The following is a 27,422-nucleotide window of genomic DNA, read 5'->3' as shown; positions in this document are numbered from 1 at the left end:
TTCCATGTATACAATCTTCTTTTATGATTCTTGAACCAAGTGTTAGCTATGATTAGGTTGTGCTCTGTGCAAAATTCTACCAGGTGGCTTCCTCTTTCGTTTCTTACCCCCAATCCGTATTCACCTACTATGTTCCTTCTCTCCCTTTTCCCACTGATGAATTCCAGTCACCCATGACTATTAAATTTTGGTCTCCCTTCACTATCTGAATAATTTCTTTTATTGCATCATACATTTCTTCAATTTCTTCGTCATCTGCTGAGCTAGTAGGCATATAAAATTGTACTATTGTGGTGGTCGTGGGCTTCGTATCTGTCTTGGCCACAATAATGCGTTCACTATGCTGTTCGTAGTAGCTTACCCGCATTCCTATTTTCCTATTCATTATTAAACCTACTCCTGCATTAACCCTATTTGATTTTGTGTTTATAACCCTGTAGTCACCTGACTAGAAGTCGTGTTCCTCATGCCACCGAACTTCACTAATTCACACTATATCTAACTTTAACCTATCCATTTCCATTTTTAAATTTTCTAACCTACCTGCCCGATTAATGGATCCGACATTCCACGCTCTGACCCATAGAACGCCAGTTTTCTTTCTCCTGGTAACGACATCCTCTTGAGTAGTCCCCATCTGGAGATCCGAATGGGGGACTATTTTACCTCTGGAATGTTTTACCCAAGAGGATGCCATCATCATTTAACCATACAGTAAAGCTGCATGCCCTTGGGGTAAAATTATGGCTGTAGTTTCCCCTTGCTTTCAGCTGTTCGCAGTACCAGCACAGCAAGGCTGTTTTGGTTAGTGTTACAAGGCCAGATCAGTCAATCATCCAGACTGTTGCCCCCTGCAACTACTGAAAAGGCTGGTGCCCCTCTTCAGGAACCACACATTTGTCTGGCCTCTCAACAGATACCCGTCCGTTGTGGTTGGACCTACGGTATGGCTATCTGTATCGCTGAGGCACGCAAGCCTCCCCACCAACGGCAAGGTCCATGGTTCATGGGTGGGGCCAGGTCCCTATGGGTTACGTAATTACTTCCCTTGGATGTAATGGTGATTGCTGGCTGGGTAGGTGCGAAGCCTAACCACAGCAATGTTCTTGCATGTGGCAACTATATGGCTTTGTCACAGATCCAAATAGGTTTAGGCACACTATGGCATAAATGATTGGAATACAGATTAGCAACAATTTCCAATAATGTATTAATATAAATTGTACATTACTTGAGTATGAAGTTGATGCATGCCAATGTAGTTAAATGTTCAGTTGCACTGATCAATCTTTTAACACTGGTCTAGTCCTGAATCCAGTGAATGATGACTAATTTAACTAGTATAATGTCCAGTTGGGCTCCTCTGGATAGCAGTGTAGATAAGGCCTGACGTTGTTTTGAGGCACGGTTGATACTGACAAACTAACTTACGGAATGGACCTGTGCATCTGCTTATACCTGCTTTTGACAGATGAATGTACAGCTGGGAAATGTTTGGGTGGCATAAGGTGGAATCATAGCACACACTGTGTTGTGGACACCATCTATATTGTCTGACAATAACTGTGTTGTGCCTCTCTGTAGGCTGGCCTTGCCATGTGGCATTCTCTTTGTGTATGGTTCTGGCTCGTATCTTTTGGTGGTCACAGCAACAGCATTGTTTGAATGCATTTCTTCTTCCTGTCTTCTCTTTCCTGTCTTGGACTTTTATTCTGGATTTGGCAGTGTTAGTGGTAAAGAGCGGCCAGATGCACTTCCTGTCCCCCACCCCCCACCGCCCACCCCCCGGTCCCCTCAACAGAATCTGTGTTCCCCATCTGTCTGCATTTCATATTATCCCCTATGAAACTGTGTATGCATTTTTGAGATGTTTGCAAATTATGTAATTGAAACAGGATGTGGGTACCAGCCTGGTATTCACTTAGTCATATATGGGGGAAACTGCCTAAAAACCACACCCAGGCAGGCCAGCACATTGGCCTTGGTCATTAATGCAGCAGGTGGATTCAGTCTATGGCCAGCATGACTCCTTGAATCCCAGAAGTGGCATGCTAACACATGTGACTATCTGGACTGGTGTTTGAATTCATTTAATATCTGTTGAAAATGAAGGAGCTGACTGTATAAATCTTCACCAATGTGGATAATTTTCCATTGTCTGTAAATGGTGCAAAACAGAGAATTTTAAGACAGGTAGGTATTTCATTGTTTCAAATTACAGACACACACACACACACACGCACAGTTAGAACTTAAAAAGTAGTAATTATGATGTGCTCTTTTAAATTGAAAAGAAATTAACATATAGTGTATAATTTTTCTTTTTCTAGTATTGAGGGTAACTGGCAAGGCAATACAACCAACAAGACTTTTGAAGCAAGCAACCATAACTCTGCTTAGAACAGTAGCAATTTCTTGTGGAATTGAAGGAAATAATGTGCAAGAATCTGCAACCAGAATACTGGCTTCTCTTTTGAGGGACATTGTACTGGTAAGTCTTCGGAATTATTATTTATTTCCTTGCATACAAATAGTAATGTACCTACTGATGAGTAATATATTATTAATTGATTGTTTATTTAGTCATTACAGTGAAACCCCTATTTTACATTTTCGTGTGGCCCAGACTTAAAAAACGCAAAATTGAAGAAAATGCAGAATTGAGGAAGATGTTAAAGCCTCCAAAAATATGAACAAAAACAACGTATGATTAAAAATCACAGTGCTGTCCAATGCTTTGTATAAAATCTGTCTAAGTGAAGGAAATGAAATGTACTATAAAATTAATTTGGATAATGAATTTTACTAGTTTTTAAAAAATCACAGATGTGTAACAGCAAATAAAACTCGTCAAAAAATTGAAATTGGTATCTGGGTACAAGGTAATCGAGTTGTTTTCCGACGTGATACGACCACAAATTATACATTCAAAACATGCGTTTTTGAGAGATCGTCATTCATGCTCACTCCAAAATAATAATAATAATAATAATAATAATAATAATAATAAATGAACATGTTTAATTAAAGCAAAAATGTCACAACAGCTACGTGATTAAACCATAAGTATAATTGCAGACATCTGCTTAATGACATACTTTGTCACCACTGCGGTTATTGTGTAATGCTTTTCTTACGAGCTCATCACTGTTAAAGTGTTACTTTAGGCTTTATGAGAGAAACAGAGATGTGAAAAAATGATTTAACTTCCCCAATTGATGTTATAAGCTTATTATAACTTGGCTCAGTGAGTTTCTGCACACTGTGTGAAATGTAAATTTGGAAGAAAACTCAGGTGCTACAGTTTCGCATGATGTCCTCTATCACTGCTGCCAATATTTATGATCTATGGTGTGTAGTTTGTGTGGTGCAAAACATGAATAGCGTTTGTTGAGGTTGCAACTTATCGTGTCATATTCGAACACGAAAGTCTATAAAATGTGCTAGCACAAAACCCTTGTTCCATTTCCATGTGGCGTCTCTGTTGTAGCACATCATCTGCATGAAAAGTATATTTTCAGCACTTCACAAAATGCTACGACCCCTACTAGCCCTCCCATCACTGAAGGGCCACTGCCCCTCTCCACACATCCAGTAGGTGAGCTCAGTTTATGTGTGTTAGTGCGGTGTGGTGGCTGCACTGACTATTGGGTGATATAACAAGTCCCCAGCCAATAAGAGTTCACTAGCCATAAATGGATGACATTTCCTCAATTATGATCAAGCATATTTTTCAAGACTCAATGTTTGAATTTAAAAGGTTGATGATTGATATTGTTCCTGAATACTCTACATCAGAAATACGTGCAAAACAACGAGACCGAGTTATAAGTGGCACAAGAAAAGGTAGTGGCTGGGACCCTTTGTCATGTATTGGCTCAGTCCAGAACACTTTGTGTCAACTGTCTTGTGTTTCCATTATCGCTGCAGACTGGCAGTAGTTGTATCATAATTGCACAGTGAAGCTAAAGGTTGCAAGTTGTATTGACAACACTGCTCATTGATTATGTCAGCATTTCCTCTCTCACATCTCCACTTCCCACAATGGCTTAAAATATTCCCTTAACTCCCCGTCACAACCTGTGATGTGAACCATTTGTCTTTTGTGCCATTTATAACTCGTTCAGTCACATCAAATGTCAGTAGTAAGAAAATGGGATGAAGTCAAGCAAGACTTCAAGTAAGAACTTAGAATTGAGGTAAACCTTACTTGGAAGAAATGCAAAATTGGGGAATTTTTAGCATTGATCTTATGGGTTTTTTACAGGGACTATGAATTTATGGTGTATAATCATGAAAAATGTAAATGGAATGTGTTATTAAGTGCATTGAACTGTTGACAACTTTTTCAGTAAGTAATTCCTTATATTGGGGTGTATTAAGCATCTATTATATTTCAGAATTTGCTATTAGCACACAGTTTGTGCACTTAAATGAACCAAATGTGAATAGCAAATTGGACTTGAAAGAAAACTTCACAAGTCAATGTATTCCCTGAATGAGCAGAAGCAGTGGAACTGCAAATTTGAATGTAAAGGTGTTTTAAAGAGCATAATATTAACATTTCTTGAGATTGGGAAGCTTATGTCCACAAATCAGTGTGGTTTTAGAAAGCATCACAGCTTGCCCTTTTGTCACATGATATATTGTGACCCATGGATGGAGGGCAACATGCAGATTCCATATTTCTAGATTTCCAGAAAGCGTTTGACATGGTGCCCCATTGCAGGCTGTTAACAAACGTACAAGCATATGTAATAAGTTCACAGATATGTGAATGGCTTGAAGACGTCTTAAATAATAGAACCCAGTATTTTGTGCTGGACAGTGAGTGTTCATCAGAGACAGGGGTATTGTCAGGAGTGCCTCAGGGAAGTATGATAGGACTACTGTTGTTTTCTATATACATAAATGATTTGGCGGACAAGGTGGGCAGTAGTCTGTGGTTGTTTGCTGATGATGCTGTGGAGTATGGTAAGGTGTCAAAGTTGAGTGACTGTAGGAAGACACAAGATGACTTAGACCAAATTTATAGTCAATGTGATGAATGGCAGTTAGCTCAAAGTGTGGAAAAATGTAAGTTAATGCATATGAGTAGTAAGAAAAAACCTTTAATGTTTGGTTACAGTATTACTAGTGTCCTGCTTGACACAGTCAAGTCGTTTAAATATCTGGGCATAACATTGAAAAGCAATATGAAATGGAACAAGCATGTGAGAACTGTGGTGGGGAAAACAAATAGTTGACTTCTGTTTATTGAGAAAATTTTAGGAAAGAGTGGTTCACATGTAAAGGAGACCGCATATAGGCCCCTGGTGCAACCTGTTCTCGAGTACTGCTCCAGTGTTTGGGATCTGTAGCAGGTTGGACTGAGTGAAGCCATCGAAGCAGTTCAGAGGTGAGCTGCTAGATTTGTTACCAGTAAGTTCAAACAACACGTAAGTGTTACAGAGATGCTTGAAGAACTCAAATAGGAATCTCTGGAGGAAAGGCAACGTTCTTTTTGAGAAACACTATTGAGAAAATTTAGAGAACTGCCATTTGAAGCTGGCTGCTGAACTATTCAGCTGCTGACAATGTACATTGCATCTAAGGACCACAGGGATAAGATATGAGAAATTAGGACTCATACAGAGGCATACAGACAATTGTTTTTCTCTGAACCGTATGGTGGTTTGTAGAGTATCTATGTAGATGTGGATGTAATATGTAAAGGAGAGCTTTTCGTGAAGACACAAATGTAAATCTTGTAAAAAAAGTCAGTGCTACCATCTGATGATGGTCTGCACTTTGCATATGGCATGAGTATCTAGAGAGCACTCCATATGTCTGCAGTACACTTGAATATAGACAATGTGCTAAGATTCTTTAACTGTATTTATGCATTTTACTTCTGACAACAGTTACACATTGTGGGTTTTTTTCCATCACAGGAAGAATGATAACACACTGACTGCTATGAATAATTTTATGTTTCCTGATGATGATCATTTTGTTCAAAAGTTATATCTAATAAAGAAGTATTGTATCAGCAGCTCTTGGGGGTTCATAAATGTGACCTTTTTCATGAACAGAATATCCAGTTTTCTGCCACAGACAAAATGTGGGGATACCCACTTGTATGAAGTTTGAGTGGTGTGGGTTTCTGGTATCATCCCATCAATGTCCTTGATGGTAACAACTATGTCTATTGTCAAAACATCATATATTCAGCCACGGTGATTCGGCAGTTCTCTGAAGAATGCTTCATTCATAGAAATATTTGTTGTCTCCCTTACCGTATGGGGAATACCCAAGAAATGTATTGAAACATGCATGTTCTACAAGATAACTATAACTGTCACCACCAAGCACAAAAAAAAAATATTATTTTGATAGCTGTAGATAATTTAGGACTGAAGGTAAGAAACCATCAAATAGTAGAGGCATCATCTTTGAGTACACCTGTATTTATCAGCAAACATTGCTACAGTTAGAAAAAAACTAGACACAAAATTATTACATTAAATTCAAAATTAATTGAACCCTGAAAAAAATCCGATTTTAACTAGTTCTTTTTTAACCTCTGATACAAATTTGAGAACTGATCTTACAGGTGCATGAAACAAAATACACCAAACAAATGTACATGTGGTACTTTATGAATGGAAATAATGTAACATTGGACAAAGTGCATACCTTGAAATTTTGGCACAGGGAACAAAAGAGGTGCCTATATTCCCATTATATCGAACTGAAAAAGACTGTTTTGGTTGAACACACAAGTCAATATAAAAAGTAGAGTTGTTGAAATAATTGTCCTAATGTAATGCAAACTACTAGCTGCACAGGAAACTCAGAACTTTGCTGTGACAAACAGAATACATGTCCTAGTGCTATAGAAAATGGTAACAGAGCTAAATATCTTCAGTGTTGGATGAATGTGTGTGAAATAACTTGCAGTAATGTTTCATATCCTCACCAAGTTGTATGATAGGAAAAGATTAAAGAAATTCAGAATAATTCTGATAAATTTATATGAAAAGGTGGTACAAACATTTTTTCTTCTTTTTCTATCCGACCTGCAATAGCATTGCGATATCAGCAGTGATGTGGAAGGTGATGGAGACTTGTCCGAAATGACAGGCATCCCATTTGCCCTCAGTACAGCTGGCCTATTTTGTAGGAGCTCAGCTGTGAGGATGGTTCAATGGCTCTTCACTTTGAATTATTTGTCAAGTGTGAGTTGCATAGTGTGGTTCAGTTTTGTTATGCAGAGGGCTATAATGCTGCTGAAGTCCACAGTAAAGTGGGTTCATTATATAGGTACAAGTATGTGTGTGAGGATGTGGTGTGAGAATAGTGTAATAAATTATAGAAGACGAAACAGATATGCATGCAAAAGGTGGACAATTTATGAACTCGGGAATGACTGACTGGAAATTTGTGAGACAGCATTTTGCACTATTGTTACAAAGACTCATAGATACCATAAACATTGTGTATGGTTGATATCCACACTGTTGACTGGCAACTGCAAGGCAAAGTGAATGTGATTGAGGTTAACATGCAGCTGTGTTACGAGGAGGAAGGCAAAAATTTTGTGAACGAAGTTGTGACAGGTGTAGAAATATTGATTTCTCTCAACAACTCATAAATGAAACACTATTTACAACAGTGACACTGTGCTAGTTCCCAAACAAGTGTAAAAAATTCAAATAAATATTCAGAATCAAAATAATTATGGGTGCTGTCTACACTACAGGTGGATGTGTCTCGTACTGTGGTCTGACGGATGTGCCCTTACATTTTAAGCTTCCCCAAGGAAGGGGCTATTAGTTCCCAAAGTTATCGCAGTGTCTTGTATTTTAAATGTACTTATTGTCAGTACTGAAATTTTGCCCTCTGAATGTAAGTAATGTTCCGCAATTTCGTCTCAGATCTTTCTAGTTTTCTCATGTGAAGTTTCCTTTTGGTACAACTGACTGATCATATAAGGTGTCATTCCAGAAAGTGCTAAACACACATTTGGAAAAATTGGTAGGCTTAATAGGATTACTCTTTGTTTTGCTGGAGAATAATTATAGTTCATATTACTGTACATGTCTTCATGTTGTTCCCAGAACTTGTAAACAATAATTCATGTTTCTTATTAAAGCATACCTCTGTTTGTACAGCTTGGCAACAGAATGTCAGAGACACCAACACAGCCTCAGCTCCTCGCTGTCACGCATTACTCGGAATGGGCATCATTGGGTTTCGTTCGTGCTATTGCAGTGTCAAATTCCATGTGCTTAGCTCTCAGCTCACCACCTTGGATAAGCCTTCTGCTGTCCATAGCAGGAGCGCAGGACAGAAGCATCACCGTGACTTTGCATAAACAGGTCAGTTTAATTCCTTCCTGTTACAGTAACTTAGTGACTAGCATTTGGGTTAGTCATTGTCTCCTACTTCATTGGATTAAATTTATAACTGCAAATGGTCAACCATTTCAGTGAATGCTCATGTAAATAAAGTTCGACTTGAAAAGTGAATGCAAACCTGATTGTTGAAGTTGATACAATGCTAATTGGGAGTGTATATGTGAGACAAGTTCAGCACGTGCTTGATTGTAGTTTTTCATCGAATGTAAGTAACTGTTGAGAGAATATCCATGATTATGTATAAATATGACAGTGGGAAATGCAGAATGCAATTATAAAAATCTTTATGTGAATTGATTACTACTAACCAAATAGAAGACAGTTATATAGAAAAAGTCAGTTACCAGCTGAGCCTTTGGTGAATGTCCTCCTTAATAGAGGTAACTCTGCTCCACTCCAGCTTTGTGGAGCATGGAATAAATATAGAAAAAAGGTATAGGATGAGTAGGAGGAGGTACAACAGGGGAAAGTGTTGGCAGTAGCCAGCATCCAGCTGCACCACTTGCAGCAACCTTCATACTTCATTTTTTCTTAGTTAATTTGCTATGTGCTTTTGTAGGGAAGAGGAAAATAATCAGTTTTTGTCTATCTGTTTGCAGTACTGAGTAAGACACAACATTGGTTAAGACCCCAGATTAACATTCAGAAGGATGATGATTGAAATATTTGTTCAGCACGCAGATCTAGGCTTTCTGTGATTTCCCTGAATCACTTTAGACAAATGCCATGTTGACTCCTGTTAAGTGGACATGCCCAATTTATCTGCTAATGCTTTCCCAATCTGAGTTTGTGCTCCAGTTCTAATGACTTTGTAGTCAACATGTTAACCCATAATCTTCCTTTTCTGTTTTCTGTGGCCAGCAGGTCATTTTAATTTCTTGACTTTTTCGTATGTATTAAGTTCACCCACTTTAGTCACTCTTATTTTGTGGAATAGCTGTGCCGAGCATAATTTATTACATTTTCCTTGTGTTTGATAGCTTGGCCTATTCATTATTTTATGTATTTCAGATGCCCATCAGATCTTAGTAGTGTATAAATACTCGGCTGGCTTTAGCCATAGTTAGCTCCTTTTAGTGCTCATTGCTACTAAGTGCCAGTTCTTTATATTCGTACACCAGACTAAGCATCTTTAGAAATTTTACTTTTTTCACATACTTAGTTAAATTGCACAAAAAATTGAAGGGTAAGTTTTTTGAAACCCCTTAATTTTCTCTCATTATGATGCAAAAATTCAAAATTTATCTCAGAGGTGCCTATGACCTTCCTCTGTAATGGTACAATAGCGTGGCACCCAGCAACATGACCCTTGGACATGTCACACCATGTCACACCTCCCCTTACCCACATCTCACCCTTTCTCACAATGCTTCCACAACAGAGGTCAGAACTGTGATATCCAGCATTAAAATCGCGGAGTTTTGTTATGGGTGGCCAAGGAAAACATTTTGGATGCACCATTGCTCAGAATCAACACGAAAAGGCCTCAAGAGTTGTCATAAAAAGCATGAATGAAACCGGCCATTCTCTTGGGGCACTCATTTTCACACATTTTGCAGTCAAAAATGACAGTTTGCGTAATGATATGCAACTGGACAAAGTCCTGTAATTGCTCTCAGTTATTAATTTTACTAATATGCAAATGGTACTTTAAACAAACATCTGGTTGAAACTAGAAATGAGTAGCAGTGAAATCGTAAGTTCACAGTGGATATACGTAATCCACAAAAAAGAAAATGGAGCACTAGCATTATTAAGAAATTATGTCTCATACATTATTAGTGCACAACTGTTTTTGACCTTCAACTGTGTTTTTATATTGTGATAATTTTCATGATAATCGATCAGCTCTTTGGCGCTGGGTGAGCAGTTTACTAGAGGAGTGTTCTTGGGTTCCAGAAGAAGGAAAAAACTGCCAGAGCTCCTGCAAGGTGTTACGGATAACAGCATGCAGAAAAGTTTTGATTAGCGGAAAGAACAAATGCAGACATGTGGACTCAAATGGGTCTTACTTTGGAGGCAACCCCTACTAATTGAGCACATATCATAACTACACAAAGTTCTAACATATCTCTCTCTCTCTCTCTCTCTCTCTCTCTCTCTCTCTCTCTCTCTCTCTCACACACACACACACACACACACACACACACACACACACACTACCTGATGTATGGCATGAGCAGAAGACAATGTCTGCAGTAAACCGCCCATCTGCTAGCACTGATTTGATTCATTTTGATACTAGCAAAGAATAGTTGTTATGTTTATTAAGTCTAACGAATTGAATGAAGTAATGCAGTTTCCTGAGACATCAGTTCGCACTATGTGGTTCATGCTGAAAATCAATTACCTAGGATGCACTGGAATATTCTTGTACAAATGAAGTCTGCGAGGTCATGGCCAGTGGAGAACAGTAAGTTGCTCATAGGTGGGCTGAAGATAGAGTCCAATGAAGGTGGTGAGCTAGAGGATGGCAGAAATGAGGTTCAGCAAGGTGGCACCTCAAGGACAGTTTAGACGAGGTCAGTGGAGGTGGTAGCTCAAGGACACATGGACACAGTATGGAAATACTCCTCATTGGCTCAGCTATGTGAGCTCCGATTGATGAGCTGCTAGGTGCAGCCAGTGTAAGCCTGGAGTGTGAACTGGCTGCAGATCGATCAGGTGATGGCCTAAATACTCACTCAGCAGAAGGATACTGGTGGAGACAAGTAACTCGCATAAGCGATGTAGTGCCACTATGGCAGCATCATTTGTGGCAAGGCTGGTACGACAGGGTACCGTGGTGCCTGCAGGAAATTCAACTGAAAACAACCTGGCATCTGTCTGTTTATGCAGCATGTTTTCATTTGACCTCCAGAGAAAGTATCGTTAGCAGCCCAGAACTGTGGCAACCTGCGGTATGCAATTGTATTGATGGTAGCCAGGGAACACAGCAGTTTAAAGTCTAATAACAAAATAAATTTAACCATTTGGAACCCACTGAATAAATTCTGAATATTTGGAAAAATTCTAAGGAATTGTAATTTTATAGAAAAAGAGATCACTTACAGAAACTTTATTCAAGAAATCCTTGACTATTGTTTATCAGTGTGGGTTCTTTCCAAGGTTGGGATTGTATGGTCCTCTCTTATTCTTGTACAGGATGATCATACAAAAATGGCTTACATATCGTAATTCAGTGATTAATGATAGAAGGCCTATGCTTACAGTCTTATAACCAGCATGACTATTCACAGGGCAAAGTTGTGCTCAACATTCCATAAGAAGACTGGGTGACTTCTGATCCAGCAGAAGATGTCATTTGAGCCAACACATTGATTGATAACTAACTGCTATTAGTACATATTCATGCAGAAAACATGATCAGAGCAAAATCAAATACTTGATCTTCCTCGTAGTCATCACAGGATCTCTAGCAATTGCACGTGAAAGGCAAAGTTCCCAGGTTCAAGTCCTGGTCCAGCACACGGTTTTAATCTGCCAGGAAGTTTCAAAATTAATAATGCATACAGTGTATTCTTACAGCATAGCAGGATATGCCCATTACTCATTTCTCACTTAATGGGAAAGATAGGTTTTGAGTGGAGCCCTCCAGGATCACCTAAAAATGATATGAAATTATAGTATTAAATTGCAAGAGGCCATTACCTAGATTCAGTATTGTGTTCATGAATGTTTAATGTAATTCACCGAACATAATGGACAAGATTAACCAATTATGTGTAGTATGTTAAGTTTTGTAATAGGTTTTGTGATGCACTGAGGCAAACGGTTTTCAAAAGTCAATAGGTTTGAGATACTGATGCTATAACCAAATGAAAGAAACACAGCTTGGTTGGAAGTAAGCCCTGATTAACTCAGAATGAGCAGTTGTTTTTCCCATTATCACAGCAGTAATTGGAAAGAAAGTGAAGTTTATTTGTTGAAGTTCATTGTTTTCCACATGGGTGCAAAAATGACATGTTCTTCAAACCGGTACAAGGTAAATACTTGAAAATTTAAGATAACATCTTAGTGTTCATTGGTTAATAATGAATATTGTGTGTCACATGTTCATGGAAAATGATGAATAAATTTGCCTTGAAGTTATGTGTGAGGTTTTCACTCTAGAGTTTTTGAAAAATATGATTACTGGAGAAATAACTAGAATTTTTTGGAACAACTGAGAAATAAATGCAAAATTGTCTCTGTAGATTGATGAAGTATTCCGAGACCCAGAGTAAATGCAATTGCCAAGAAAGTATTGTGTGTGAGGTCAACTAACATATTCGAAGGTGCTTTGGTATTGTGATTCATTAACTGTATGTAAACGTACAACAAATAACAGCTAAGCAAGATTATCAAGAAATCTACTTCATTTTTATAATACACTTTACTTTAGCTGTGGACCTAATGACAGTGGCACCTACATTGTGCATTGTCCCAGTTGTGTGTCACAACAAATTCAAGGACTCTAAGAAAAACACAACATTTAAAATGTTATCTACTCTCAAGACATACCTGTGTGTCATTTTTGGCTGTTCCTTAAAACAATGATGCCTGATTACAAACCTCAAAAGTATGTAGTTTAAAGTCTAGCAACAAGAGCTGTAAGCTTTTTTGAAGAAATTTGTCCAGGGATATTATAGAAAGTGGTTGCAGTGCGATGTTAATATACATACCAGTGCTTAATTGCAGCCATGATAGTAGAAAAAAAGGGAAACAGCAGGTGTTTGTTCAGTAATATAGTGATATTTTGCTGATATTGAATAAACTGTAATGAGTGATTAATGGAGACTTTTAGAGAACTAAATTTTAATAAATGCTGCTATGCGGGACTTCATTTTTGTCTGCAGATCCTAGCCTTAAGAACACTTCAAGCTGTATTACCTGCATGGGATACCACCATTCCACAGAAAAAAGCAGCAGTGCTTGACAAATTATTCCGCCTGTTGGGTTCTACTGCTCTTCTGTGTCCAAAAGATCCTGTTCTTCAGGACATTGGTATGTACTGTAATATTCTGAAGCAGTATATATTGTAGTTTTCTTCACGTATTTTTGACAGGAGATAAGTGAAATGTTAAATGTTTCTAGAGTCTGGACGTGGAACCCAACAAACCAAAATAAGAGTTCCATTGACTGCATCTTATTCAAGCACAGTTGCTGAAGAGTGCATATTACTACTTCGTATGTTGCATGGTCTGCCACAGTGGAATCAGTCAGTGAACAACATGCTTTTGAACAAGTTGACAGTTGCAGGGGAGATGCTTACAGAAGGCACACTTTTCCATTATCAGGTAAGTATTAATTTTTGCCAGGCAGCTTTGATGGTTTGATGGTTCGTACGTATATTTCACTTAAAGCAGTGTAGTGAATAATATCAATGAATTGTTTGCTGAAAATGAGAACATCCATTCCAATTTTCAGACACATGCGTTGCTTACTGATTGACAGTGTGTCTGCATAAAGTTCATTCCAGACATCCTTTTGCAATAACTGGCTGACATACATGTGCCCAAGAAGTAGCAAAGGTCTTGGATCTCTCTCTCTCTCTCTCTCTCTCTCTCTCTCTCTCTCTCTCTCTCTCTCACACACACACACACACACACACACACACACACACACACACACACCATGTGCATATCTGCTAACATCTTAAAGCATTCTGTGAGGCCATTCATTTAGAGATGGTAAGCAACGGTCAGCTTGTGGGTGGTGTCGCAACATGAAATAATCTTTGATAGTAGTCTGGATCGGAAAACTTTCCCATGGTCAGATTATCACAAGGGGTGCTCTGTGCTTCAGAATGATTCCTTCAGCAAGGAATGTTGCAATTTATGAAGCTTTGGTGACCACGAAGCAAGTGATCTAGTCACTGCAGACTATTATGCATAGGTTCCCATTTTATGACTTCAGGACCCTCAAGAGTTTGATTCCAATTCTGTGGAATGGCACTGCTGCAGGTGGAATGGGTACCGGATGCTCCAGATGTAATTATGGCCTGTGCTTCCATTGTTGGCATTCCTTGAAGTGGCTGCCATATTGTCTAAGGGATTGGTAAAGGCCTGATCAGTGAAACCTGCATCTGATTATGTCTCAACTCTTCACAGATCCCAGGTGGCCAGATGTTGGAGCATTGTGGAAATATTTTAGGATGACTGGCCTCAGATGAACTGGAATGATGAGCAACCATTACCACCCCTTCAGATCATAGTTCCTCTTATACAATGCTCCATTTATTAATTAGAATCCTCCTTAGGTTACTTCCTCATTCTTCAAGGCTTTGGGTTTTTAGCAGTGCTAGATCTTCCCACTGTTCAATTATTTAATGCACAGATGATTGAGATATCATTGATGATGCTGCTTTCCACCACAGGATTCTCTGAAGGGCATTCCATGTCCTTGTGTTTATGTCTGTTTTTGTATGATGGACTCCTGAAACCCAGTGCCCATCTGAGCATTCAACCTGACAGATCCTTCAGGCTAGTCAGCCAGCGTAGAGAATGGTGATACAAGTCGATGATGGTGGCCCAGTCAACTGCAATACACTGTTTCTTGGTTGTAATAGTTCTTCTTAGCCTTGGAGTAATGTGGAATTATAAGCTGTTACCTCTCTAGGGCCTTCCTGAATTTGTATTAGAACTGCCCCTTCTCAAAACCACTAATGCCAATGTCAAGTTCTGTCTTGACGTTCTCATCATACAATGTTAAAACTGGTGAAGATGTTAGCACCTCCTTGAGGACAAGGAAGGATCTTCCTTGTGTCATGTTCCAGAAAAAATTGGTGTTTCCTTGCAGTAGCTCTTGCAAGGGCTGTACCCTGGTACAGAACTTCTTTATAAATCACTGGCAGTACAGGCACATTCTGAGAAAACTTCTCACATAACAAATGTGCTTTGGAGTCAGAAAATCCGTGACTGGTTTTATTTTATCGGGATCAGGTTGGACTTCATCACCACTCACTAGATGCCCAAAGATTTTTATTTCTTGGGCAATGAAGAGGCACTTTTTAGGATTCAAGAGGACACCATTCAGTCTGAACACACATCAAAACAAGTCCAGGTGTCTTAGATGTTCTTCAAATGTCCTTGAAAAAATAATAGTATCATCCAGACAGCAAAGACACATAATCCATTTTAGGTGCCAAAGCAGGCTCATCATAAATTCGACTGTGGCTGGAACATTATGTGGTCCAAATGGGAAAACTTTGAGCTCATAGAGGCTGCCAGGAGTTATGAAGGCAGTGTTTTCTCAGTCAGCCTCATCACTCTCAATTTTTCAGTATCCTATCTGCATGTTCAGAGTTGAGAAATACTTTGCACCTTTCAAGCAGTCCAGGGTTTCATTAATGACGTATTTTTGACATATTTTTTCATGACATTCCTCAGTTAATGTAGAAATGCTGTGTGTCATCCTCCTTCAGCAGAAGGACCACTGGAGAGGATCTCTCTGAAGGTTCAGTGATGTCATATTACAGCATCTTCTCCACTTCCTCGTGAATTCTCTGTTGTTCAGCCAGCAACACACTGTAGGAGCACTAATTGGAGGGTGATCCCCACTGTTTATACAATGCTTTATCATGGGGCATTTGGGCTGTCTTTTCTCTATGCTGTATTTGAAAGCCTCTGAATATTGATGCAGAATGCCTATTACTCACCAAAGATATTCCTCTATCAGGCTGTATGCTATTGGGAGTTTGATAATACGAGTAGCTTCCCCCCCTGCATTGTCTGTAATGGTAGTGGAGCAAGATTTTTCATCGATGACACTAAGCTGCCCTTCTGGGACTGGTTTGACTGTCTCTACACACAAACCTTTAGGGATGAATTGTGGCTACTCAGTACATATAGTGATCCAGAGTTATCCTTGACCATGTACAATGCTTATGATCATCCATGGATTTAGATTTCTTTTTTGAATCTCAGTAGCTTTTTGTAGATGACAAAAGCTTCACAGTTTAACTGTTCTTCTCAGTTGACGAATGGATCTCATCTCATTGATGGTGGCAGGATAATGATGTCTTCAATGGCGGACAACTGCCTAGAGCACTCTGGAACTCTGATCATCCACAGTCTATAATGCCTTCAAGAAGTCCTGTGTGAGAATTATGCCATGCACACATTCTATTACAACAGCAGATTCAAAGGGCTGTGTTGTGTCATTGATAGCTAATCTTGCAATACATGTTCCTGTTGGCTGTATATATTTCCCATTTGTGACCTTCAGTACAATCGCCCTCGTATCACAGAACATTGTCTTCTTTAGGTGGTGGAAATAAGCATTCAACGTTACAGATAAAGAAGCCCCTGAGTCAGCTAGCTGGTTGGCCATTGTTGACGATGTGATGAGATTTCCTGTTATCTCAGTAACTATTGTCCTTGAGGGATTTTCACCTGTGGTGGTCTCACCTCCGTAGATGGTCGCCTCATTTAGTTTTCCCGTAGTTGACAGCTAGGTGCTTGGCTAGTATGTCTGTACGGCAATGGGGAATGACTACAGCATGTTGGGATGTGAACTCACCCAGGGTAGGGTGATGAGCTTTCTCACACAGGTCGACTATATTTGTCTGCAGTTGACTGGCATGACTGTTGTGATGGTTGGTGTCCTGCAGCATAATAGTCTTTAAACACTAGTCTTATTTCTCTGCAGTAGTGAACAATGTGCCCAGGGCATCCACAGTGAAAACAGACTGACGTGTTGTCCTCCTTCCCCCAAATGTCCATTCTTCTGCGGGGCATTTTACTTGGTGAAGTATTTGGATGAACGTGTGTTGGAGGATGTTGAGTTGTAGTTTGACAGTGACGGCATAAGTCCAAGTTGGCTGAGTTGATTCTTAGTGGCATGTCCAACTGGTGGTGGAGATTGGTGCCAAAGGTTGATACACCTCTTCTTCAACATTCCCTATTACCTTTCCCCTCGGGCATGGGTGTTTGTGTTGTCCTCATCATTTCATCATCATTCATGAAAGTGGCGCGATTGGTCTCAGAAAAGGTTGAGAATTTGTATGGGCGCTTATAACTGCGCAGTTGAGTGCCCTGCAAACCAAACATCATCATCATTTCTTCTTGGCATAAGTTAGTTTAAGTTAGATTAAATAGTGTGTAAGCCTAGGGACTGATGACCTCAGCAGTTTGGTCCTGTAGGAACTTACCACAAATTTAAAAATTTCCTGTTTCCTCCTGATATATTGGGTTGACCTTCATGGCCATGCTGTACTTTGTGTAGTCGGTCTGACAATTGTGGCTGCCATGAAAAGCTGTACCTCTTCTCTTACAACACAGCATGTGAAAGAAGCTAGATGAAGGTCTTCCACAAACTGCCATAGGGACCACATTTGGGAGTCAATCATGACTGTTTTGTCTGACTCTTTTTCTGCCACATTTCCTCAATGTGTTGGCACCACTTGCTGAATTCTTCTGTTATTGTGTCATCCTTTACCAGAAGAGCTTGGCACATGTCTTCTGCAACTCTTTTCAACAAATCTTAGATTTTTTTCAGCTTCTGTCATATCCAGGTTCACAATTTTGTAAAAGACAAAAACATTCTGCATGTATGATTGTGTCATTCCGCCATGATGATGGGCCGTGTTCTTGAGTTGTTCGTCTACTAAGCAGACTTGGTATTTATTGTCACCAAATGTTTACTTCAGTTCAAACTGGAAGTAGTCTTAGCTAAAGAGCTTCTCTTTATTGTTATTGAACCATTGCTGGGCTATGCTGCCCAAGTAAAACTATACATTTACTATACACATCATGTCATCCAACCTGTTGTATCTGGCAACTTGGTCAAATCCTTTCAACCATTTTTTTGGGCCATGTCCAGCTTCTCCAGAAAATACTGATGGATACCTGATGTGTTGCCAACTTACTGCTGTTTCTGAATCCATCTGTCTCCTGAATATACAGATCTTGGGAATGATGCACTCCTTTTCTTCCAGTTCCTGTCTGTGTAGGTAAAAGCTTCTGTGTTGCTTAATTGGGGCCACAGTGATTTAGATGTTTTGGAAGTACTTGGTGTCTCCATCAAACAATATCACATTGAAACCACAATCAAGACCAAATCCGAAGCAGAGTCATCAGTGTAGTACAACACTTAGAACAGAAAAGACGTTTACTACTTGACACCAGTGAACAGCCTGAACAGAACTGATCTCCTTGACAGAGAGTGCAGATATTTATGCAAACATAGAATATTCTAGAATGTTGGTATTTACACAAACTTCAGATATTCCATAATATATGGACAACACAAACATAAGGTATTTCAAAAATTTTCCAGAACTGATAAATGCAAAATAACAAATAGTTGCTGGTGGGTGGGTTTGAACTGGTGACCTGCATGTCATCCAAGGACACTTATCACTATGCTACACTACACGCACCACAGCTCATGGCAATATTAAAACAAAAATATGTCATTAAAGGTGTTAAGTTTTCTGGCTGTGTGAATGTGATAATTGAGAAGACTTACAATGAATTGGCAGGCCGCACATTGATGTATCTTTGCAATCATTCAGTAAATATATTTTTCCACACACATGAATAATATTGAGCAGTATTCAATGTCTGCGAGGAACTCAGAAGCAACTAAATTACACACAACAGGCTTATCACATGAAATTGGCCCTTGATGCTTAAGCAAGTATAGGGATTGGTCACAAGGGTTTTCCGTAAGTGATCTCTTGTATAGTTGTACTACACTTTCCTATAAATTTCCCATTAAACTGTAGTTGGCCATTTGCTTTCCTTACAACTGACATGATGTGTTCATTCCATTTCATGTTGTTTCAAAAGTGGTTATTTAATTAATCTGACTCAGTCAGCAGTGAACCAATAATACTGTGTTAAAACATTTGTTGTACCCATCTGCATTGCCGTATTATCTGTACTTGAAACAATCAGTTTGAGAGTGCACTTTATCTCTAATGACCTTGTCATCAGTGGGATATTAAACTTTCATCTTCCATTGTTCTTTCTAGTCAGAATATAAATTAAAAGGAGGCATTATGAAATTGACACATTGTAAACACTGTGAGTCTGTGTGCAGAGGAGCTGGATGTGTATCACAGAGCCACAGTATATTTGACATTGCATTGGAACCACTGCTTTCTGTGTGAGTGACTGGGAGTGGTGCCTTCCATGAAAAAAACCTGCTTAACATGCCATTGTTTGTCATTTTATGTTTACTGTTATTTGTTCTTTCAATAACACTGGACTTTCTTCTGAAATTTGAGCTAATACACCATTAATGACAACGTATGGTATTATGTATCTGTGTTGCAAGCATCTCTTGCTGCTCTATCATTTTTCTCAGCTCCCTGTGTTGCTGTCTGATCTGTCACTCTACAAAATGACACTTTCTTCTCCACCCATGGTGATGTAAGAAGGGTATCTTGTGTAATCTATAACTTTTGTCTGCTGGGTTCATTTATGAAATGAGTTGAAGGGCAAGGCAATCAGTCAAATCATCTGGTACATTGTGTTGGGATCCAATAAAGCCATGTGTTGAAGAACGTAAATTTTCTATGAATCTTAAAAACACTATCAAAGAAGATATAATGAGCTACTGACAGTCTCTGCTTAAGATTACATTTTTCTGCTCTTTAGAAGAGTAGTATACTTCGTGATGAACATTTGAAAAATCGGACTCCTGCCATTCACAGGCAGGATACTAAAAATTACACTATCCTTGTGTGCCTCATGGGCTGACTCCACTGGATTAACTTATTTCAAGTATTAATCACATCATGTAGCTTCTGAAAGAGTAGGAAACCATGATCTTAGTAACATTGTGCAGCTGTGGTTAAATCAAACTCTTCACTATACCCCATAGTTGATAGTTCATCATCTCTGCGGAGCTTGGAAAGTATGTTTGGAAACAGTTGAAAACCTGAAACTCGTACTCAGTCTGGGAAGTGTGCATTGATTATGGGATACTTGGTGGCACAATACCTGCAAAAGATGCAGATATGAGCTTGTATCCCTATCAAATGCACAATTTGAACTTGCCATGTGTTTATTGCCCCCCTTGGTTATAGTCATCAGTGTAAATTATTGTATGGTATCTATGGCCATCCTAGAATATGTAAGAAGTTGCTGAATATAAAATCATTAATAATTCGAACTTTATCATATTTCAGAAACAGCCTGGGTTTTAATGCCAACCATATTAGACATTTACCCCAGCACTATGTTTAAAAAATTCTAGTGTGCCACATATAGCCAAGGGAGTTTTTCCATTACTCATATTTATAATGGTCTCGTTACCTTTCTACCTCTTGTTGATGAATGTGATCTCTGGTGCAGGACATCCAGAATGTCTAAATGATGACGACTGTGGTGTAGCTGGATCTTAAATTATTGCCACAACATGAGGAAGTTCCACAGGTCATTACAGGAAGTTCTCCAGCTTTGACAAAAAAGCTAGGAAATAAAAAGGAAGAAAGGAAGACTGGAGTTTAGTATCCCATCAATGATGAGGACATTAAAGAAAGGTCACAAGCTTGAAATATGAAAAGATTGGGAAGGAAATTAGTCATGCCCTTATCAAAGGAACCATCCCAGCATTTGCCTTGAGCTATTAGGGAAATCACAGAAAACCTAAATTTGATGTTTGAATGGGGGATTTGAACAGTCATCCTCCCAAACACTATTCCAGTATGCTAACCACTGCACCACCTCACTCGGTGCTGGCAAATAGGTTGTTTCAAACATTTATGTCACTAATCTAATGCCCTCTGTGGATGGAGTGCAAGTTCTGCCACGCACAACTTTACGAAGTATAATCATAGTGCAACGGGGACTGAACAAATTTTCTTCAAATTAACCACTGGGAGGACCTGTTTCTATTCAAGACCTTCTGCCACCGTTCTTTAAGATGTTTAGAGTTGTCACTTGGAAGTATTTCAGGCATGCAACTAAGAGTTTTTTAAGTAGAGGCCCAGAATTTACTTATTCCTTAAAACTAAGTATAATGTCCTCAAATCACAATTCAGATTGATTAAAACTATAATACACACAATAAAAACGGATGGACACTTTTTTCTTTAGGGAAAATTTAAATTGCGTATTTTTTGCCCATAGTTCGAAGCGTTTGGATGTCGCCTACAATTGTTGAGCAACCATAAACAAAAAATTGGTAAAAGTTCTCTAGCAGGGAACATTGAAATGGGTTTCTGACTGAGGGACAATGTTCTTCCTTGTATGACAGTCTGAGGGCACACTGCCAACATTGAGGAAATAAGGATCACACCATACTGGGAAAACTATGGGCGTAATTCATAGAGTTTATGTGTGTTGTATTGACAGATATTATGATAGCCATTACCAATATCAAACAATATATCTATGAAGCAGTGTTTTTGAAAAAAAAATGCTGCTTTTATCCCCACCTTAATGAAGATCGGGTTATGGAATGTTGACTGATACCATAATCAACTATGCTGAAGGCAGCTTGGAAACTTTCTGAATTTTAAAGACAATACCAAATGGTTGTTTTATGAAGTATTCTCTATACAGTAGTAAGTGCAGCACTGGTTTGGTGATAAAATTTCCTGATTGTTTGGAGGAGAGGGATCATTATTGCTTGCCTCCAGAAATTTAGGTAAAGAATGTGCCTAGGAACTGCACGGTGAAGAGGAGTGGGAGGGGGGGGGGGGGAGGGGGGGGGGCAACTGATGTTAGTTTTGTGCTGAGTAATGAGTTACTTTCTAAATTTCACAGTAAATGACTGTACTTTTCCTCCTAGATATCATCCATGACATATTCAAGTTTCCTTGATACTGAATAGGTTCACCTGTTTGACAGGAGGCATTTTCAGTTTGCGGAGCTTAAAAACATATTGTTACAAACCCACAAGTATAATGTCCTCAAATCACAATTCAGATTGATTAAAACTATAATACACACAATAAAAACGGATGGACACTTTTTTCTTTAGGGAAAATTTAAATTGCGTATTTTTTGCCCATAGTTCGAAGCGTTTGGATGTCGCCTACAATTGTTGAGCAACCATAAACAAAAAATTGGTAAAAGTTCTCTAGCAGGGAACATTGAAATGGGTTTCTGACTGAGGGACAATGTTCTTCCTTGTATGACAGTCTGAGGGCACACTGCCAACATTGAGGAAATAAGGATCACACCATACTGGGAAAACTATGGGCGTAATTCATAGAGTTTATGTGTGTTGTATTGACAGATATTATGATAGCCATTACCAATATCAAACAATATATCTATGAAGCAGTGTTTTTGAAAAAAAAATGCTGCTTTTATCCCCACCTTAATGAAGATCGGGTTATGGAATGTTGACTGATACCATAATCAACTATGCTGAAGGCAGCTTGGAAACTTTCTGAATTTTAAAGACAATACCAAATGGTTGTTTTATGAAGTATTCTCTATACAGTAGTAAGTGCAGCACTGGTTTGGTGATAAAATTTCCTGATTGTTTGGAGGAGAGGGATCATTATTGCTTGCCTCCAGAAATTTAGGTAAAGAATGTGCCTAGGAACTGCACGGTGAAGAGGAGTGGGAGGGGGGGGGGGGAGGGGGGGGGGCAACTGATGTTAGTTTTGTGCTGAGTAATGAGTTACTTTCTAAATTTCACAGTAAATGACTGTACTTTTCCTCCTAGATATCATCCATGACATATTCAAGTTTCCTTGATACTGAATAGGTTCACCTGTTTGACAGGAGGCATTTTCAGTTTGCGGAGCTTAAAAACATATTGTTACAAACCCACAAGATGCTAGTTCTTGGACATAAAAGCATTTTGTAGTGCTCTATGTCGGGCTTTGGTGCTATATTACCAGGCACTATAAGGTGTGATTTACTGTACCATACAAAAGATATTGTCATACTTCTCTGTGTCACTGGAGGTACAGTCCAACTTAGCACTTTCATCTACATCCCACATTGGTTGGAATTAACATGTAAAATTGTCATTCTGTGTAATTGTGTGGAAGTGTTTCACAATTATCCTGCATCAGATTCTGGTTTTGTTTTCAGAGTATGGTCTTTTTATGATGACTGTAGTGCATGCACTGTCTTTCTTATTAATCCAGCCCTTCCACTGCCATATCGTCCGTGGTAGTGATAAACACTTCACGGATTCTGTTGGTATGATCTTTTGTTTTCGCTGATAGTGTGCTGAGCTTTTGCTTGTACTGTTAAAAAAGCTATCATTTCTTAGTAGGTATGTTGCTATTTGGTTTTCTCAGTACCCTAGTCCCTCTGATGGCTGATAGATACTCACTGCTCCACGGAACTGGCTGTGTATGCAGTTTAATTAGGGATACTGTTCTAAATGTCTTTTTGTGCTTATCATTAGTCATTTCTTTCATATACAATTCTGATTAGAAAAGGAAAGGAAGTAAATCATAGCGGTATTGAAACTACCCTCCACTACACACTTGGTGTAGACGGGATATAAATAGACTATAGAAACCCCAAAAAAACTAAGTCATAGTTGAACTGATTTCTGAAGCAGATTTCTAGGTTATTTGTAGTAGAATGTAGCATATATTGTGCCATTAATAAATCAGTTTCAATATTCTGCTTTGAAAAGTGCAATAAATTAGCCTGACTGTATCTCTAATAACATTTAGCAAATCAGAATTGATTTTTATGATTGCTTGTACATTTTTTCTTAAGTACTTCTACAGCATCAAGTGTTTCTCATACATACTTTTGGATGTAATTTTATGCAAACTGACAGCTGTTCTTCTAAATTAGGTTAACGATGGTACGAAATCAGAATCCTGCAACAGTGCACAGCTGTCTGCAATGTCATCACTTTCTGTTGTCGGTGGAATTGATAAACGGGCAAGGATAGGAGGCCAAGTAACGGTGGAAGGTGTTGGACAAGGTTAGTACAAAGTTTTGCTTAAGAGATTAGTATATAATAACTTCTTTCCCCTTAGAAAATGAGTTGTCATATTTTTTCAAGGACTTGAATGTTCTATAAAAAGACACAAAAATATTACATTAACAGGCACAAGTTCACATGGATGCCATTGCATGTTTGCTACAGAATAATTTACTTTAAAACTGGAAGTTAATGTTCCTTCTATTTGAAGAGTATTGGTTAGCAATTACTATTATGTACTATGGAAAGGCTTAAATTGATTAGTTGAACCTCTGCTCATAAAAATGAAGAGCCAGAACTGTAGCTAGAACCCGGAGATGAATCTCGGACAAATTTATTCTTTGAAAATGGTAAATAAATATTAAAAAATGATGGAACTCACAAGAAATATGAATGCCAATAGCTGAAAACCCAGAACTGGGTGTGGAAGCATACATCACAAGAGTATCCTTAAATGTGCCAATTTTTGTTTGATAAGTGATGAGCTCACAAGACAAAATATTAGTCACCCTCCTGTAAAAGGACACAATGCTCACTTTTTAGCACTGTCGAAGATATTGAGCTTGTACCAGACAATCATGTGACCCTACACCATTGACATAAGTAATGGCAGTGAAGTAGCGTGCATGTGCTAATCAGTTATGCAGAATCAGCACAGTAAAATGTGTTGATGTGGAGGTGTGAAAGAATGTCAGAAAGGAACTACAATGTTTGCCTAATTGTTGGTGTATTGATGCGGGCTGTGCAACAAGTCAAGGAACAGTGTACTACTCACCACTGTGCAAGAATAGTAGTCGTAAAATACCCTAACTGATGGGGACCAGTGAAGAGTGTCATGTCTTGCCAATGGCAGTCGGTTTCAAACCCGGCAGGAACTACTGCTGTCATTGCATGCAGGTTCACCTCAACCAGTTTACACGTGTAAACTGTGAAGGGAACTATGTGGAATGGACATTTCAAGTCAGGTGCTATGCAAAAAGCTATTGCTCACTGTGGCACATGAAGCTGCAGGTGAGTAGTGGGCCATAAAACACCAAAACTGGACCTTAGCCGATGGAGGAATGTTTCCTCTTTGCAAATGGTGCAAGGTGTCTAAGTGGGTTGTTTAACCTGCAGTATGTGGAAAGTACAATTTAGGCCAGAGCTGTTCCAGTGATGTTTTGGGGGGTATTTATCATACCATAACTTGGGCTCACTCATTTGAGCTACTGTTGCTGTAAACCAGGATGTTTGCTTCAGCATTCTCAGTAATAAAGTGTTATCACCTTTGTGACATGAGTATGCTGTGAACACTCTTGCTTTCCAGTATGACAAGAGTCATGTTCAAAGTGCTGTATGCAAATGTTCCTGGTTTAATGAACTCTCAGGCACCCTAACACACACCTTATAAAATACCTGATCTTAATCCCATAGAGAATGTCTGGGACTATTTGTAACAGTGACATGTAGCAGTCAACATCCCCACATTTTGTTACCTCTACAGGTCTAATTGTCATTGAGTGGCTTCAGCTGGATATGAAATACCCGAAGAATCTTGTCGACCTTCTTCCTCACCAAATTTAGACCATTACAAGGATAGAGATGGTGTTACATGGTATTATTGTTATGTCTGCTGGACAAGTGATTAATTTTTTTTATCCATTGTGCTTATTATGACTTCAGTATCTGTTGGAGCTCCAGTGATCATGGTGTGGTACTTTCATACAATTGCCAGTAGCTCTTTATTTGCAAAAATCTATGTACTATTCATAATTCTTGCATTTATTTCCTATTGTCAGGCCTGCATACTGACATATTAATGAAGACAGAATTAAAAAAAGGGAATGGGAAATTTACCAACGTGAAGGTGGGGGGGGGGGGGGGGGGGGAGAAAAGGTTGGAGGTCAGAATATTCTTAGTCTCAGTTGGAATAAATGCATCCACAGTGAGATCACTGACTTAATAGTATACCTTAATGAGTGCCACACTAGTTTGTGAAACAGGGAACTAAACCAGACCTGGATCAAATCCATATGATGGATTAATGATTGTTGATATGGTACATCGGTCAGACAGAGTAAGGCAGTTTTCCTCACTCATTTATTCAAATGTTTGGCTGGTCCCCAATCTCTGCCTCAGAAAATATGATACACAAACAATTAAAATATAACACACAGAATAAAGGTTAAACAATTTCAAAAAATTGCCAAGTCATGAAAACAGTGGACTCTGCACAACAGGGTAGACACTAGGAAAGAAAAAGATCCACAGTGAGATCGTTGGAGACAAAATTAGTTTAGGTTGAAAGGGCAGAGGAAGGAATCAGCCATAGCGAACATGGCATGGTAGACAGATGCCATAAACTGGGAAATACAAATATGTGGTTAATTCATGATGGAAAATGAGCACTGCATGAGTTTGATATCCATGAAGAAAATTAAAATTATGTATTATAGGCAGCTCAGACTAAGCATTCACATTGGTGTGTTGGCTGATGCAGCAGCAATGTATCTTATAAATGAAAGGAGTATCCTAAACCGCTCTTTCACTGGGAGAATAATTTTGATGAACATCAGAAATGTTCTTAAAATAAAATTATTTCAATGTATGTGCTGTACGAATCATGATGTGCTAATATGGCCCCACACTTTAGGCTTAATTTACACTTCCGGTAATGTGATGCGACACAGTGATGAGTCGAGCGATGATGCATGTATAGGAGCTGAAATCATATAACAGTGGAGAAACTGGGTTTACCAGTAGAACAGAGCATTGCCCATTTACACTGCAGGCTGAGCTGAGCAAGCATCAGAACTTAAACCAGAAGGCTTACCATGTGCAGTACTAGTCATCTTTATAACTAATGTCCCATTATAGGACACTGTACACAATGATTCTTATTAATGTTTAAAAACATCTGAAGCAACATAAATGTCAGTAAGACAAATAATTTAATATAGGTCACATTGGGTTGCAAATGTTGGAAAATATACCAAAGGTAGATGATAAATGTTGAACATGTGGTATCACTACATGACATACCTCACTGCAAGTGAGTCTGTCACACCTGATCATCCTATCCCAAGTCAAGTATTTACATTGGTGTGGCTCTGGGCCCTCATGCACAACTTTAGCACATGGAGCTTAGGGGTTGAGTCTTGCATTTGGCAGGCAGTATTTTTTTCATTGCGG

General features: G+C 38.9%; 1 protein-coding gene across 1 annotated transcript in view; it reads left to right on the top strand.

The window, feature by feature from the left end:
* The window catches only part of LOC126469882 (E3 ubiquitin-protein ligase HERC2), an 846,528-nt gene that overhangs the window by 393,000 nt on the left and 426,106 nt on the right, over positions 1 to 27,422 (top strand). The window contains exons 37-41 of the mRNA XM_050097213.1: positions 2,331 to 2,491; positions 8,157 to 8,363; positions 13,241 to 13,388; positions 13,479 to 13,681; positions 24,119 to 24,251. Coding sequence (XP_049953170.1) covers positions 2,331 to 2,491; positions 8,157 to 8,363; positions 13,241 to 13,388; positions 13,479 to 13,681; positions 24,119 to 24,251 — 852 coding nt within the window. The remainder of the gene's footprint in view (positions 1 to 2,330; positions 2,492 to 8,156; positions 8,364 to 13,240; positions 13,389 to 13,478; positions 13,682 to 24,118; positions 24,252 to 27,422) is intronic.

This window comes from Schistocerca serialis, chromosome 3 (genome assembly GCF_023864345.2).
Source record: "Schistocerca serialis cubense isolate TAMUIC-IGC-003099 chromosome 3, iqSchSeri2.2, whole genome shotgun sequence".
Classification (NCBI taxonomy): Eukaryota; Metazoa; Arthropoda; class Insecta; order Orthoptera; family Acrididae; genus Schistocerca; species Schistocerca serialis.
The sequence above is the reverse complement of the archived record's forward strand: the minus strand, read 5'-3'. Positions and strand labels throughout refer to the sequence as shown.